The 14212-nt window shown below is 47.7% G+C and overlaps 1 protein-coding gene across 1 annotated transcript in view; it reads left to right on the top strand.

Moving 5' to 3' along the window:
• Tmprss4 (transmembrane serine protease 4) overlaps positions 1-11270 on the top strand; it is a 69286-nt gene extending 58016 nt beyond the window's left edge. The window contains exons 8-14 of the mRNA XM_045146066.1: positions 733-834; positions 1675-1715; positions 3454-3613; positions 5787-5953; positions 7892-7990; positions 8134-8276; positions 11064-11270. Of these exons, the coding sequence (XP_045002001.1) occupies positions 733-834; positions 1675-1715; positions 3454-3613; positions 5787-5953; positions 7892-7990; positions 8134-8276; positions 11064-11270 (919 nt within the window). The remainder of the gene's footprint in view (positions 1-732; positions 835-1674; positions 1716-3453; positions 3614-5786; positions 5954-7891; positions 7991-8133; positions 8277-11063) is intronic.
• The last annotated feature ends 2942 nt before the right edge of the window (positions 11271-14212 follow it).

Here is a 14212-nt window from a genome sequence, read left to right as displayed (position 1 = left end):
AGGGAGTAGCAGTATTTCTATCATGGATTGATGCCTGCCCTCTATGCAGAGCTTGGACTGGCTGGGAAGAGACAAAATTGGAAGAGGCAAAGGACGAATCATAGAGATGGAAGTCATTGGGGAAGGTTTCCTGGAGACTTCCTAAAAAGACTTAAACCCAGGGTTTGAATGACAGAAAATGTGAACTAGCAAAAGGAAAAAAGAGAAAAATGCTCCAAGATAGAGAAGATTCATCTGATTCATAAGAAGCTGGATTGGGACCTCTCCTATCTCCAGGGAGGCCAGACACGCACACTGACCATTAAAGTCAGGCCAGATACTTTTTTCTGGAGAACCTGATATACACACCCCAGCTTTCTCCACAGTGAAAAGGAAGTTTGCTTTGTTTCTTGTTTTTGCCGTTACTGATTTGGACCAGAAAAGACTTCTTGGACTTCTGAAATAGGGACAGAGCTGGGTGTTAGGAAAAGGGGCCCCTGGCATTTCTACAGAGCTCTGAGCTCTGGATTAGGAGTCCCTGCCCCAGCAAGCAGGCCACATCAGCAGTGCACCTTGGCCAGAGGCCCGGAATGACTGGAAAATGTCCCTACTTGTGTAGCAAAGCAGAACCCGCCCCAGTGACCAAGCCCGTCTGCGCTCTCCTGCCACTCCCCGCGTGCCCTCTGTCACCCTCTGTCCTGGGGGCTAGCTCTAGCCTCGGCCCCAGCTCACAGCTGACTCTCCCTACCACAGCCAACCCACCTTCAAAGCAGTGACGATTGGCCCCAACCAGGATCTGGATGTCGCTGAAGTCACAGGAAACAGTCAGGAGCTTCAAGTGCAAAATACAAGTAGGTAAGTGCAAGAACACCTCTGACTACAGAAGCTATGAATGCTAGAAAGTTCTTGAGCCTGTAGCCAGCCTTCCAGAACAGACAAGCAGCCAGACGACAGTGTGACAGAATCACATTTAAGGGTTGTTGTTGTGTGTTTGGGGGGGGGATGCTCTTAATACAATGAACAGCTAGACAAAATATGCTTCTACTCAAAGGCAGAGGGATGGATAAAGTGACCTCTCTAACCACATGAGCTATAAAGACAAAGGCTTTTTGTGACTGCCTCAGGTTCCCTAATAAGTTGCCCAATAGGCAAGATTCCAAACGTCACTTTGTCTTTCCCCGCCAGACCAAAGTAGGGCCTTCCTACCTTCCAATGCTTCAGGAAAGATTCTGTGGCCCTGGTGTCACCAGCCCGCATTAGAGCAAGGGGCAGCAGAGGTTCACCAAGGCAACTGGTTTCTTAGCACTCAAGGACACTGCAAGAGCTGTGTATTCGTCACAGTAACCCTTGAGAGGGACAGAGTTGTAGCTGCCTGGAATTCCACCAAAATGCTGTTCTACAGTTGGGAAAGGCAGACTTTGTTCTGGGCTCTGTTCTCTTCCTGCTCAGGCTGCCAGCAGCCTGGGCTAGCTTTGGAATGGGCAGGACCCAGCATATGGTAGGCACTCAGGAATGGGGTGTTGAATCAAATTAAACTGCACTGTTGATGCAGTTTCCACACAGGCCCCGTGGTGCAGATTCCAGGTTTCCTGTGGGGGGGGAGGGGACCTGAGTCAGCAGTGTCACAAGGCTTGAGTCCTGGCCTCTCAGTCAACGGGGAAGCAGAACCCACAGGGCCCTACATCTTTCTTCCAGATCCTGCCTCTCAGGCTTGCTGGTTTCCCTGCACTGTCTTGGTGAGTAGGTCCAGTCTCCGAGGGTTTGGGGCTTAGGCCGGCAATGGACAAGATGAACGTCCTTCATTCTCATTCCTACATCTCACAACCTCCAAGGGCACTCTGTGTGGGACCAGCCTCTACTCTTTAGCCCCTGAGCTTGTTGTAGATTAGTGTTCCTTCAAGCGGCTAATGTTAAGAACTCCCTTCTATGATCCACTCACACCACCTGACCTAAGCATATTAGATTTTGATTACTATAATGTATACCTATAGCAGACAGCTTCAGGTGCACTGAGATGCACTTCCAGACCAGGCACAGTTATGGAGGAAGGGATATTTATTGACGCTTACAGATCCAGGGGAAGTTCCATAATGGCAGAAGAAGCTGGCCTGCTTTCACAGGTCCAAGCAAAGACAGAAGCACAAGCCTAAAAGCCAAAAGCCACACAGCACAGCACACTGCAGGAACTCCAGCTAGGCACACTTTGCATGTTTTTAGATTGAAATCTCAACCCCACCACCACACCTTAAGATCCTCCCAGTGACACAGCCTCCAGCCAGGTGGCTGCAGATGCAAACAACAAACTAATAAAACACTGAATATATTGGGGGCCATCGATTCAAACTACCACAATACCTTAGGCAAGAAAGGGGTTTATTTAGGTCATAAAATTAGAAGCTGAAGGTTCAAGATCAGGTAGACCCCTTGGTTTGACCTCTGACCCTAGCTTTGGATGGATCATGATGGAGTATGTGAAAGAGAGAGCCAGAGAGAATTCAAGGTTAGGCTCTGTCTGATAACTGCTACTCTACAAGAGCTCAGAGATTTGACAGCAGCTCCTCCAGTGACTTAAGGGCCACTGGGTCCCACCTCTTAAATGTTATGCCATCTCAACACCACCATACTCAGGACTAAGCTCACACAAATGACCTCTGGAAGACATACTAAACAATTGTTGGAAGCAGGTCACTGGCTAGACAGAAACTTTCTATAAAGGCAACATGAGGCTCTCTGGAGGAATATAGACCTCCCTTGCCAGCAAAGAGGCTCGAATAGGTGAGCTGGCGGGCAGGGAGAGAACAGGTTTGAATCAGGCAGGATTTAAAAGGCACAGGGCTGGGCAGGAAAGAAAAGGGTCTTTTCCCCTTGGAAATACCACCATGGTCAGGAGTGCCCAAAGGACTAGAGAGGTAACAAGCAAGACCGGGAGGTGGCAATGGAGATTTTAACAGGAGTTCAAAGGTCACATGTGAAATTCTGATTGAGGGAAAATGAGATGGCCACTGGGGAGCCTTACTTATCAAGGGGAAGGAATTTAGGGAGAGCTGAATTTGGAATGATACCATCTAGTTTGTAGAGCTTTCTTCTCACATCCGGATACCAAAGTGGCTTGTGACTGTTTCCTGTTACCCAGTGGGAGTGACTAGGGACAGGGTAGGCCTTTCAGAATTTGTGATTCTGCATCCTTGTTTCATTTGAAGAACATAAATTCCTATCATGACGGGCACGCCTATGTTCACAGTCTAAATACCTAAACACACTCAAAGGACAGGGGCATGGGGGAGAGAGAGAAGGAGAGAGTTAAGGGAAAGCCTATGGCCTGGGACACTCAGTGCCTCTCCATGAACAATTTGGAACTTCTGGTACCAGTCCTACGAGCCCTGCCCTGAGTAGACAAAGAGGGGGCTCTCAGGGGAGGCAGCCTTTTCTCTCAGCCCTGATATCCCCTTCCTCCCACCTTTCTTCCGAGTCCAGCCTGTGGAAGCGGCCAGAAGATGCCTCGGGTGGTGGGTGGGGAGACTGCCTCCGTGGAAACTTGGCCTTGGCAGGTCAGCATCCAGTACAACAAACAACACATCTGTGGTGGAAGCATCTTGGACCCCCACTGGATCCTCACAGCAGCCCACTGCTTCAGGTAAGGCCCCCCATGTATGAGGAGGCCAGCAGGATAGAGGCCTTGGATAGAGCAGGCTTATCTGACATCTGCCCTCATTCTCCCCGAAAGATCACTGACAGGGTACAGCCTCCCCAGGGAGACCTTGATCATGATTGCTCTTTTGGACTGGAGGTCTGAGTAAAGAGGTTCCCAAGTTTGACCTCTGCTGGGTAGAAAGCCTTCGGATGGATACACAGGGTCCTCAGCCCACTGTACCCCCGCTCTATTCACACCACAAAGCTCTCTCATCTGCCTACGCTCCTAAGAACTCACTTCCTCCTTGCCAATCTTACAGGAAATGGCCCAGGGTCTAGAGTCACTGCCACGCCTTCATCGTGTCCAGAAACAACCAGCTATAGACTCCCCTTTGGGTCCAGGAGAGAGGAGCCTGGACACACCTTGGAGAACAGCCACATCCAAGCCCTTCCCACTTCATTCATTCATTCACCATCTAATGTGTATCTACTAAGAATCAAACCCCTCCCAAATTGTGTGCCCCAGTGTATCACATAGATCCCATCACTGCTTTCAAGGTGCTCCCAGTCGAGACCAGGGGGGCTCTCACCTTTGTGAGACGCTGACAAGAGCTATCCTGGGAAAATCTCACTGCACGCAAGCAGTGCCTGGTATGGGGAAAAAGGAAGACAAGCCCATGACTCAGTTGACCACAATATAAATAACAGGCAAGAACAAGGGTAGAGGACTGGGGAGATGCCTCAGTTGATTAAGTGCTTGCCACACAAAATTGAGGGCCTGAGTTCAGATCCCAAGCACCCACATAAAAACTGGGCATGACAGCACCTGCCTGCAATCCCAACACTGCAGAAGTGAAGACAGAAGGATCCTTTCCTTGAGCTTGCTGGCTAATTCTTTTACGGTATTTTAAATATTTTTAAATATTTTTTTTACTTATTTATTTGAGAGAAAGAAAAAGACAGAGCAAGACAGAAAGAATGGGCACACCAGGGCTTCCAGCCACTGCAAACAAACTCCAGACGCATGTGCCACTTTGTGCATCTGGCTTACGTGGGTACTGGGGAATCAAGCCAAGGTCCTTTAGCTTTGCAGGCAAGCGCCTTAACCACTAAGCCATCCCTCCATCCCCTGGCTAACTCGTGTAGTCAAATCAATAGGCATCATGTTTGGTGAGAGACCCTGGGAAGATGGTGCAGTGGCTAAGAGCACTTACCGCTTAAACATGAGCACGTATGAAGGCCTGAGACCACCCAGAACCCACAGAAAAGGCTGGGTATGTCCACATACATCTGCAACCCCAGTCCGCAGTGGGAGGGGGAGAGACTGAAGAATCTCTGGACTTGCTGATTGAAAATGACAGCTCTGGTTTAAGAGAGAGACCCTATCTTAAGGAAGAAGGCAGATACGCAATAGAGAATAGACTCCAAAGCTCACTGCACATATGCATCTGCACACACACATACCTACACCACAAAAATATGCCATACCACACACATAAGGCGCATGTGCAAAAATCAATAAGGTGGAGAGTGATTGAGGAAGACACCCGAAGTTGGCCTCTGGCCTCCACACACATACATGCACAGGCACCTGCACACGCATGTACACCCACACACATATGAACACACATACACACACTTATGAATACCACACACAACACACCACACATGCAAAAAAAAAAAAAATGAAAAAGAGCCAGGCATGGGGTAGCGCACGCCTTTAATCCCAGCACTTGGGAGGCCGAGGTAGGAGGAGCGCCGTGAGTTCGAGGCCAGCCTGAGACTGCATCATGAGTTCCAGGTCACCCTGTGCTAATGTGAAACCCAACCTCAAAAAATCAAAAAAAAAATAAAAATAAAAAAGTAGGGTGGAAGAGAGAATGTCAGGACCCCAGAGCTGGGACACAGGCAGCGTATTCCTTTTCCCTAGTTCTCCAGGTAGAAGTTCCCTTGGGCACTTTTCACCAAAGAAAAGGAGTCAGATCTCCTTGTCCAACATAGCTTCAGGAAGGTGACTCGTCAGACTACCCCATCTACTACCTCTGCCCCACCACTGCATTACTTCTTAAGGCGTCAGCAGCCAGCACTCCAACACCCAGGTCCCGAGGACCCACCTCTCAGCAAAGGCTTCTCGTGCTTGGCTCCTACCTGAACCTAGCCTTCTCTATCCTTTCTAGGAAGCATCTTGATGTGTCCAACTGGAAGGTGAGGGCCGGCTCAGACAAACTAAGTGACTTCCCATCCCTGCCTGTGGCGAAGATCTTCGTCACTGAGCACAATACCTCATACCCCAAAGAGAAGGACATTGCCCTCATAAAGCTACAGTCCCCACTCACATTCTCAGGTAAGAGGCGGTAGCTAGGAACAGAGCCCATGGGTGACCTGAGTCCCTCAGATAAACCCCACTGTCACTTTGCCTCTAGTGCCCTAAGTGGCCTTAGGTGCGTCCTGTTCCTTCTCAAGACTTTGGCTGCCCATTGGAGTCCAGTTAATATGTCATCCCAGTATCACTGATGCCACAGGACCTCCTCTGGCAAAGATTCTTCCGCTGTATCTCCATTTGGAGCACAAGTGAGAATCAGAGGCAACCAATCTTGGAATTGTAAGGGACTTTTTTTTAATATTGTTTTTTTGTTTTTATTTATTTGAGAGAGAGAGGGAGAGAATAGGCATGCCAGGGCCTCCAGCCACTACAAACACCAAACACATATGTCACTTTGTGCATCTAACTTTACATAAGCACTGAGGAATCAAACCTGGGCCATTGGGCTTTACAAGCAAACACCTTTAACTACTGAGCCATCTCTCCGGCCCCATAAGAAGCTTTTTGGAGAATCTTTTTCATTATGTTAAACCATGTTTTCTAAATATGTTTGACTATGGAATCCTTTTTTGTGTTATTTCTGTTAGCATCCCATAGGACATATGTCATAGAAACCCTGGCAGGACCCTTTCAGAGGGTTAAACCAGTCTCTCCTGATCTCTGGTTCTGTTTCAAGATTTGTGAGGTAACAAACATGGGGACAACAGCCTTTGAAAGATGAATGTATTACTCTTTCAGTTACTTTGCATTACCATGACCAAGATATTGAACAGAAATAACTTAAGTGAGGAAAGGTCTGTTTGAGTTGATGATTTCAGACTATCTCGGTCTACCATGACAGGGAAGACTTGCCCGAACTCTGGTGGAAGGGTGTGATAGAGAGCGGCTATTCACATCATGGTGGACCAGGAAGCAGAGAGCTAGGCCAGAACCAGGAGCCAGGCTAAGACTTCAAAACCCCTAGTGACCTACTTCCTTCTGCCAGCTAAAGATTCCACAGCCTCATCAAGTGAGACTTTTCTGAATCAAACCAAAAACGGTTACATTTCCTGAGAGAAGGGGCATACCATGACGCAGGGATGCATGGGGAAACACGAGGTCACTTAGGAGCTGGAAGGAAGGAGCGGGGAGACATGGTCCAGAGGTGAATGTCTACAGGGGTAAGGAAGAGTAGGCAAAGCAAGTTTGAACCTGCTCAACATTGAGGAGTGAGAATAATTCCCTAGATCATAGAGGCTGGTCTCTGGGGGGATTTAGAACAGAGAAAAATACTGGCTTGGTGTATGAGAGTGAGATAAAGGAGGTGGCTGAGATTGTGGGCTTTGGATTACTTGGTTTAGATAATAAAGGCATATTTATGGCAAGTGGTTTATAATATCTAGAAATTAGTTAGCCCAGTCTCACCCAGACCAGCAAAATCCTCAACATGTGAAACATGAATCTCAGAATGTGGTGTTATTATTATTTTTATTATTATTATTATTATCAAGATGATATAGGGATACATCATGTGTCAGTACCCTTTTTTCCCTTGTCCCTGCCCCTGTTCTATGGGGGGACCCTTCTCAATGGGGTTGCAGGGAATCCTCATGAGGTTGTGGTTTTTGTGTTGTGGGAGCAGCAGTCAGTTATTTTTGGAGGGGAAGGAATACCTCTGGGCATGATGTCTCAACCTGTGGCTCTTACAATCTTTTCCACCCCCTTTTCTGCAAAATTCCCTGAGCTGTGGTGGGTGAGTTTTAAGTCTACTTCAGTGATGAGCTCTCAGGAGCCTCTGGATCTCTGCTTTGGTAGGTGTTGAGTATCCTCAGGGTCTGTCTCCTTCACCCTGGTGCTGATTATCAGGTTCAGCATGGAAGCAGCACTCTTGCTCGTCTCCCCAGTTCCTCTGGTGTCAGCTGGGTTTCTTTTTTTAAATCTCTGATACGGGATCTTCCTCTTCCTCTCTGCTTCTCACAGGCACTATCAGACCCATCTGCCTGCCCTTCCCTGATGAGGAGCTCACTCCAGCCACCCCACTCTGGGTCATTGGATGGGGCTTTACAGAGCAGAATGAAGGTAAGTCCTGGCTTCAGAACCCATGTCAACAGAAGCCCAGGTACCAAGGTTCCAGGCAGCAAAGTGTTTGAGTGGTACAGAAAACTAACCTGGGTTAAGAGTAAAGGCAAGAATGAGAAAGCAAGTGTGTTTCCAACTCCCAGGTAAAATGTCCGACATCCTGCTACAGGCGACAGTCCAGCTCATTGACAGCATGCGCTGCAACGCAGAGGATGCATACCAAGGGGAAGTCACCGAGGAGATGCTGTGTGCCGGTATCCCGGATGGTGGCGTGGACACCTGTCAGGTGGGTTCTCCGAGGAGCATGGGGAATTATGTGGATAAGGATGTTGGTCCAGAGAGATGTGAAAGCCCAGGGGCTGGATGTCCACATGAAGCCTTTCATACTGTTAGACTCAATGTGTGATGAAGGGAGAAAGTAGAACAGGCAGATAAAGATAGAAGAATGAGGCTGGGGCCAATCACCCTAGTTAAAATCAGGAATCAAGATATCATGAAAATTATTCAAGAACAATAAACAATATTCTTCCAATCAAAAATAAGAGGGCTAGAGAGATGGGTTAGCAGTTAAGGTGCTTGCCTGTGAAGCCTAAGGACCCAGGTTTAATTCTCCAGGTCCCATGTTAGCCAGATGCACTTCATGGCGCATGCATCTAGAGTTCGTTTGCAGTGGCTAGAGGACCTGGCGTGCCCATTCTCTCCCTCTCCCCCCACCCTGTCCCTCTGTATCTAATAAATAAATAATGATAAAAATTAAATAAAAGAAGATGTGCTAGAGAGATGGCTTATCAGTTAAAGGCTCTTGCTTGCAAAGCTAGATGACCTAGATCCAGTTCCCCAGTAAAAGTAAAAGTGGTGCATGTGTCTGGAATTCATTTGCAGTGGCAGGAGATTCTAGCAAGCCAAACTCCCTCCCTCCCTCTCTCTTTCTTCTCCTTCTCCTTCTCCTTCTCCTTCTCCTTCTCCTTCTCCTTCTCCTTCTCCTTCTCCTTCTCCTTCTTCTTCTTCTTCTTCTTCTTCTTCTTCTTCTTCCCTCCCTCCTTCCCTCCCTCTCCTCTCTGAAATAAATAAATAAAAATCCTTTTAAAAAGAAGAATGGGGCTGGAGAAATGGCTCAGTGGATAAAGCATTTCCCTTGTGAGCCAGAATCCCCAGTGCCTACATAAATACTACATAAACAACTACATAAACAGTAGACAGGCATGGGGGCTACAGCCTACAATCCCAGCAGTTAGGAAACAAAGGCAGGGCACCCTCAGGGCAAGCTGGCTATCCTGACTAGCTGAACTGGTAAGCTCTGGGTTCAAGTGGGAGACCCTGCCTCTGTAACTAAGGTAGAAAGTGATATCAACCTCTAGCTGCACATGTGCAAGCAAGCACACACACACACGTGCACTCAACATACATGTGAACACACATGCACAACACACACATGCAAAATAAACAAACAATAAATAAAAAGGTAGAAGAATGAATGGGTGGATGGATAGAAAAATAATGCATTTACACAAGCAAAGAGTTTAAATGTCTATTTCACATACAAAGATGACACTGCAAGGCTAGACCTGGTGGTGCACACCTGTAATCCCAGCACTCAGGAGGCAGAGGTAGGAGGATCGCCGTGAGTTCAAGGCCACCCTGAGACTACATAGTGAATTCCAGGTCAGCCTGGGCTAGAGTGAAACCCTACCTTGAGAAATAAATATGACACTGCCATTTTCCATACCCCCTCTTACTTCCCACTGTCTTCAGGGTTATAATTGCCTTGAGGACAGGGACTCCAGCTCTCTTTTCTTTTTTAAAAAATATTATTTATTTATTTATTTATTTATTTGAGAGAGAGAGAATGGGCATGCCATGGCTTCCAGCCACTGCAAACAAACTCCACACGCATATGCCACCTTGTGCATCAGGCTTACATGGGTCCTGGGGAATCAAACATGGGTCCTTTGGCATTGCAGGCAAGTGTCTGGGTCTCTTTTCTTTGTGACTGTCCCTAAGCTGCCATGATTTACTAAAAACAAAAATGCCTCATGGTAGATAAACACTGGTACAAGCTCATCCTCATGGCCGTGAGGACTTTGCAGCAATCCCTGCGTACGTTCTCACCACCTCATATCTCCCGAGGTTCTTTAGAATCATTTTTATTAAAATGTCTAATGCTCCTTGCAATCCCACCTCTATGCCCAGTCACTAAAATCCTTAACACGAGAGGCATCTCTGGGTCATATCTTGCATGCCATGAACACAGCAGGCCTTGGGGACAGTGTCTGCCTTCGAGGAGCACACAGTGGCAGCAGTGAGGATGTGCAGGCATTTCTGGGCTCAGAGAAAAGAAGGTGATAATAAAGGGACCCAAATAAGTACATTTGCCACTGCTTGACATTTTCTTACTTTGCTATTAGCTCTCCTACTTGATAGTAAACTCCCTGTGGATGAGGACCTCTTAATTGAATCCCAAGTGCCACAAATAGTACCCTGCACAAATAGGCACTCTGTTGGTGACTCAATAGATATAAAACTACCATGGGATGCAGAGATGAAGTAGTGGTTAAGGTGCTTGCATGCAAAGCCAAGGACCCAGGTTCAATTCCCCAGGACCCACGTAAGGCAGATGCACAAGGGGACGCATGCATCTGGAGTTTATTTGCAGTGGCTAGAGGCCCTGGTGTGCCCATTCTATCTATCTCTCTATCTATCTATCTCTCTATCTATCTATCTATCTATCTATCTATCTATCTATCTATCTCTGCCTTTCTCTCTCTCAAATCACTAAATTAAAAATAACATACATATTTTTAAAGCTACCAGATTCACGCAGGCTTTAGAACCGGCAGTTTACCAATGACGGACACTGCTCTGCTAGCGTGAAGACAGCATGCCCACAACTTACTTGCCCATAGACCCTCCTGTTCCAGGAGGAAAGACCAGCACGAGCCAGGGGGAGGGTGGTGAGAAGAGCACAGCAGAGCCCTGGAAAGTGCAAGGAAGCTGGTAGGCATTTCAGACATTGGGGAGGGCCACCCCCTGCCCTCCTTTGCTCCCCAGCAGCCTCTGTCTTGGCTCCTCACAGGGCGACAGTGGTGGACCCCTGATGTACCACTCTGACCAGTGGCAAGTGGTGGGCATCGTGAGTTGGGGCTATGGCTGTGGAGGGCCAAGCACCCCTGGAGTGTACACCAAGGTCACAGCCTATCTCAACTGGATCTACAGTGTCCGTCAGGTGAGCATGGCTTACCCCACCCCCGGTGCCCTCCCTCCCTCCCTCCTTCCACGCTGACAGTACACACCATTTGATGTAAGTGCCTCCGACAACCCTGAACATCCCAAATACTTTTGCCTCCCAGCAAGCTGAGAGCCTAACATTGCTTTGTTAAGCCAGAAGGAGCCTAGGTCAGAGATTTCTGTAGGATGCGAGTTCCTTAAGGCCCAGAACCCCAAGATCTACTAACTAAGTGAGCCTGTCAGCCCCTTTAGATTCGGATAAGAGTAGTGAAAACAGACTGGCCGCTCCTCAGAGAGGAGAGGGAGAGCAAGGACCCTTGGGAAGGGAAGGTCATTTTGTGCTTGTCACCACTTTGTGACACCCATTTCAAATCACCTAACCTCCTCTTCGTCACGGTCTCACTCCAGTCTGAGATGTGATGCTGCTGCTCCTCTGGGTTCCTGAGAGCTATTTCCTGCTGCTCTGCCCACTGGGGATCCCTCAGAAGTCAGACACTGAGCAAGAGTCCCCTTTGAGCACAACTGTGGCAATTTTTTTTGGAGCCTTGGAGTATCTTGGAACAGCAGATGAACGCCACACAGACCCCAGAGGTGCCCAGAAGGAAGTCAGCTGTGCTAGCTCGGCCAGCGCTGGTGCTCCCAGAACCTCAGGGAGAGAAGAGCTCACGGAGCCATCAGTCCGTGGAGTCAGATCTCAGAAGCCTTGTTCAGCCCAGAAGGCTCTCCTGACGACCGAACAAATGGAAGTCAGCTCTCTCATGAGAGCCCAGATCACCAAGGGCTGAGCAGAGGAGGAGAGTCTGAACAGCCCTCTTCTCTACCCATTCTGAAACCCATTGGACCAAGGAACTAGTTCTGATGTAAAATGCATGTCCTGCTGTTACGGTCACTACTGCTGCCTACTGTTATTACTAATGTTATTGTCATAGCCATGACTATTAAACAGGTATGAGAGACCTTTGGCGCAAGTTGGCTGGGTTGCTTGATAAGAAGTCAAGTAGAGCCGGGCGTGGTGGTGCATGCCTTTAATCCCAGCACTCGGGAGGCAGAGGTAGGAGGATCACCATGAGTTCGAGGCCACCCTGAGACTACAGAGTTAATTCCAGGTCAGCCTGGACCAGAGTGAGACCCTACCTGGAAAAACCAAAAAAAAAAAAAAAAAAAAAAAAAAGAAAGAAGAAGTCAAGTAGGAGTGCAAGCCCTGAGTGATGGGTGACTATCCCTGGAGATATGTGAACACATGCCTATTCACCCCAGATCAGGTACAGACAGCAGACCAAAGGGAAAAAAACTAATTCTACCCAAGTCTAGCTTGAAGAACCAGTGAATTGTTGGGGTTACTCACAGAAGCATGTCAAAGACAGCTGCATTACCAAAAGGCCACCCCAGGTGATGATTAATGAAAGCTGCATCACTGGAGCTCCCTGCACAACCTGTGGACAGTTTCACTGAAAAGGTTTCCTTGCCCCCCCCCCCGAGATTGCTTATTATGTAAATAACCTTGGAGGGCCCCATGAGTCTTCTGGCTTTCTGAGCTCCCTGAGTCTTATAACTCCCATGAGCGCTAAGTTTCATAGCTCTCTGGGTCTTATGAGCCTCCCTTCTCCCTCCGGGGAGAGGGAGTATGTTTCAATTCAAAGAAAACGGCTACACAACACTCCATTCCTTCCACAGGAGATGCTATTATTCTAAGATGTTCATTGTTGCAGTCAGGTTTGCATTGCTGGCAGGAATCACCTGACCAAGAGCAGCTTGTGGGAACAAAGGTTTATTTTTGGCTTACAGATTTGAGGGGAAGCTCCATGATGGCAGGGGAAAACGATGGCATGAGCAGAGGGTGGACGTCACTTCCTCACCAACATAGGTAGACAATAGCAACAGGAGAGTGTGCCAAACACTGGCATGGGGAAACTGGCTATAACACACATAAGCTCCCCTTGCCCCCGCAACAATACACTGCCTGCAGGAGGCTTTAATTTCCACTTGCCATCAGCAGGGGACACTAGCATTCAGAACACCTAAGTTTATGGGGGACACTTAAATCAAACCACCACACTCACTGAGCCTTGGAGTGGGTGATATAGATGTGTGATTATTTTATTCCACTTATACCTGAACATTGGATCATCATGCCATAGTAATAGTCCCTCATTCTCAGCAGTGTGACTGGTTATGAATCTCCACAGCAACCACTATCCTCTGCATAAAAATTTCCCTCCACAACCACAGCTGATAACAGCACCGGTCTACCGGTAAATGCAAATATTTGGAAGATAATCTTACGGGCACACTGTATTCATAGTAACAGCAGTGGTTTCCCCACTAAAGCCTATGACGATACCAAACTTGAGCTCTCTCCTATGGAGAAAATCCAACTGAAAAGCAATCAGTTGGTAGTACCCACAACAACTATGCCACTATGTGTCAGTGGGCACATCTTGCCGGGCATGTTGGTAGTATATATAGCACGCAGGGTCTTTAACTGAGCAGAACTATCAGCAGCAATGTTCTCCCTCCAGCCTGCATAGTACCTCCTGGAACTACAGAAGTCAGCCATCAGGAAGGGAAATTTCTGCCTGATTTCTCCATGTCCTGTAAGCAAAGTGTATAGTGCCTTCAGCAACAAGGACTTGCCACCTAGTTTTGGCATGCAACCAACAGAAGTGGCCATAACCTTTATAGTTGATGAGACCTAAGGGGCCTCCCTGCCCAACAACTTGAATGGTGGTAAACCACCCCTGACGCTGAGATTCTATTTAATAACCTCATGGCTGTATGTAGAGTTTTTTTCCATCCACGAAGGGTATCTTTATTTAAGCTCTGTAACTGTTGCCTTTAATGTTCTTCCAGATGTCTTTCCAAATCTGTAAGATATTCAAGGATTAGTATTATATAATATAACCTTCTTATAGAAAGTGGACAAGATCGCTGAAGGTTTACAACCATCTGTTCCAAGCAATTTCCAACTGGTCATGGGATTCATTACCCAAAGGCATA

The sequence above is a fragment of the Jaculus jaculus genome, chromosome 3 (genome assembly GCF_020740685.1).
Source record: "Jaculus jaculus isolate mJacJac1 chromosome 3, mJacJac1.mat.Y.cur, whole genome shotgun sequence".
NCBI lineage: Eukaryota > Metazoa > Chordata > Mammalia > Rodentia > Dipodidae > Jaculus > Jaculus jaculus.
This window is presented reverse-complemented; position numbering and strand designations above follow the sequence as displayed.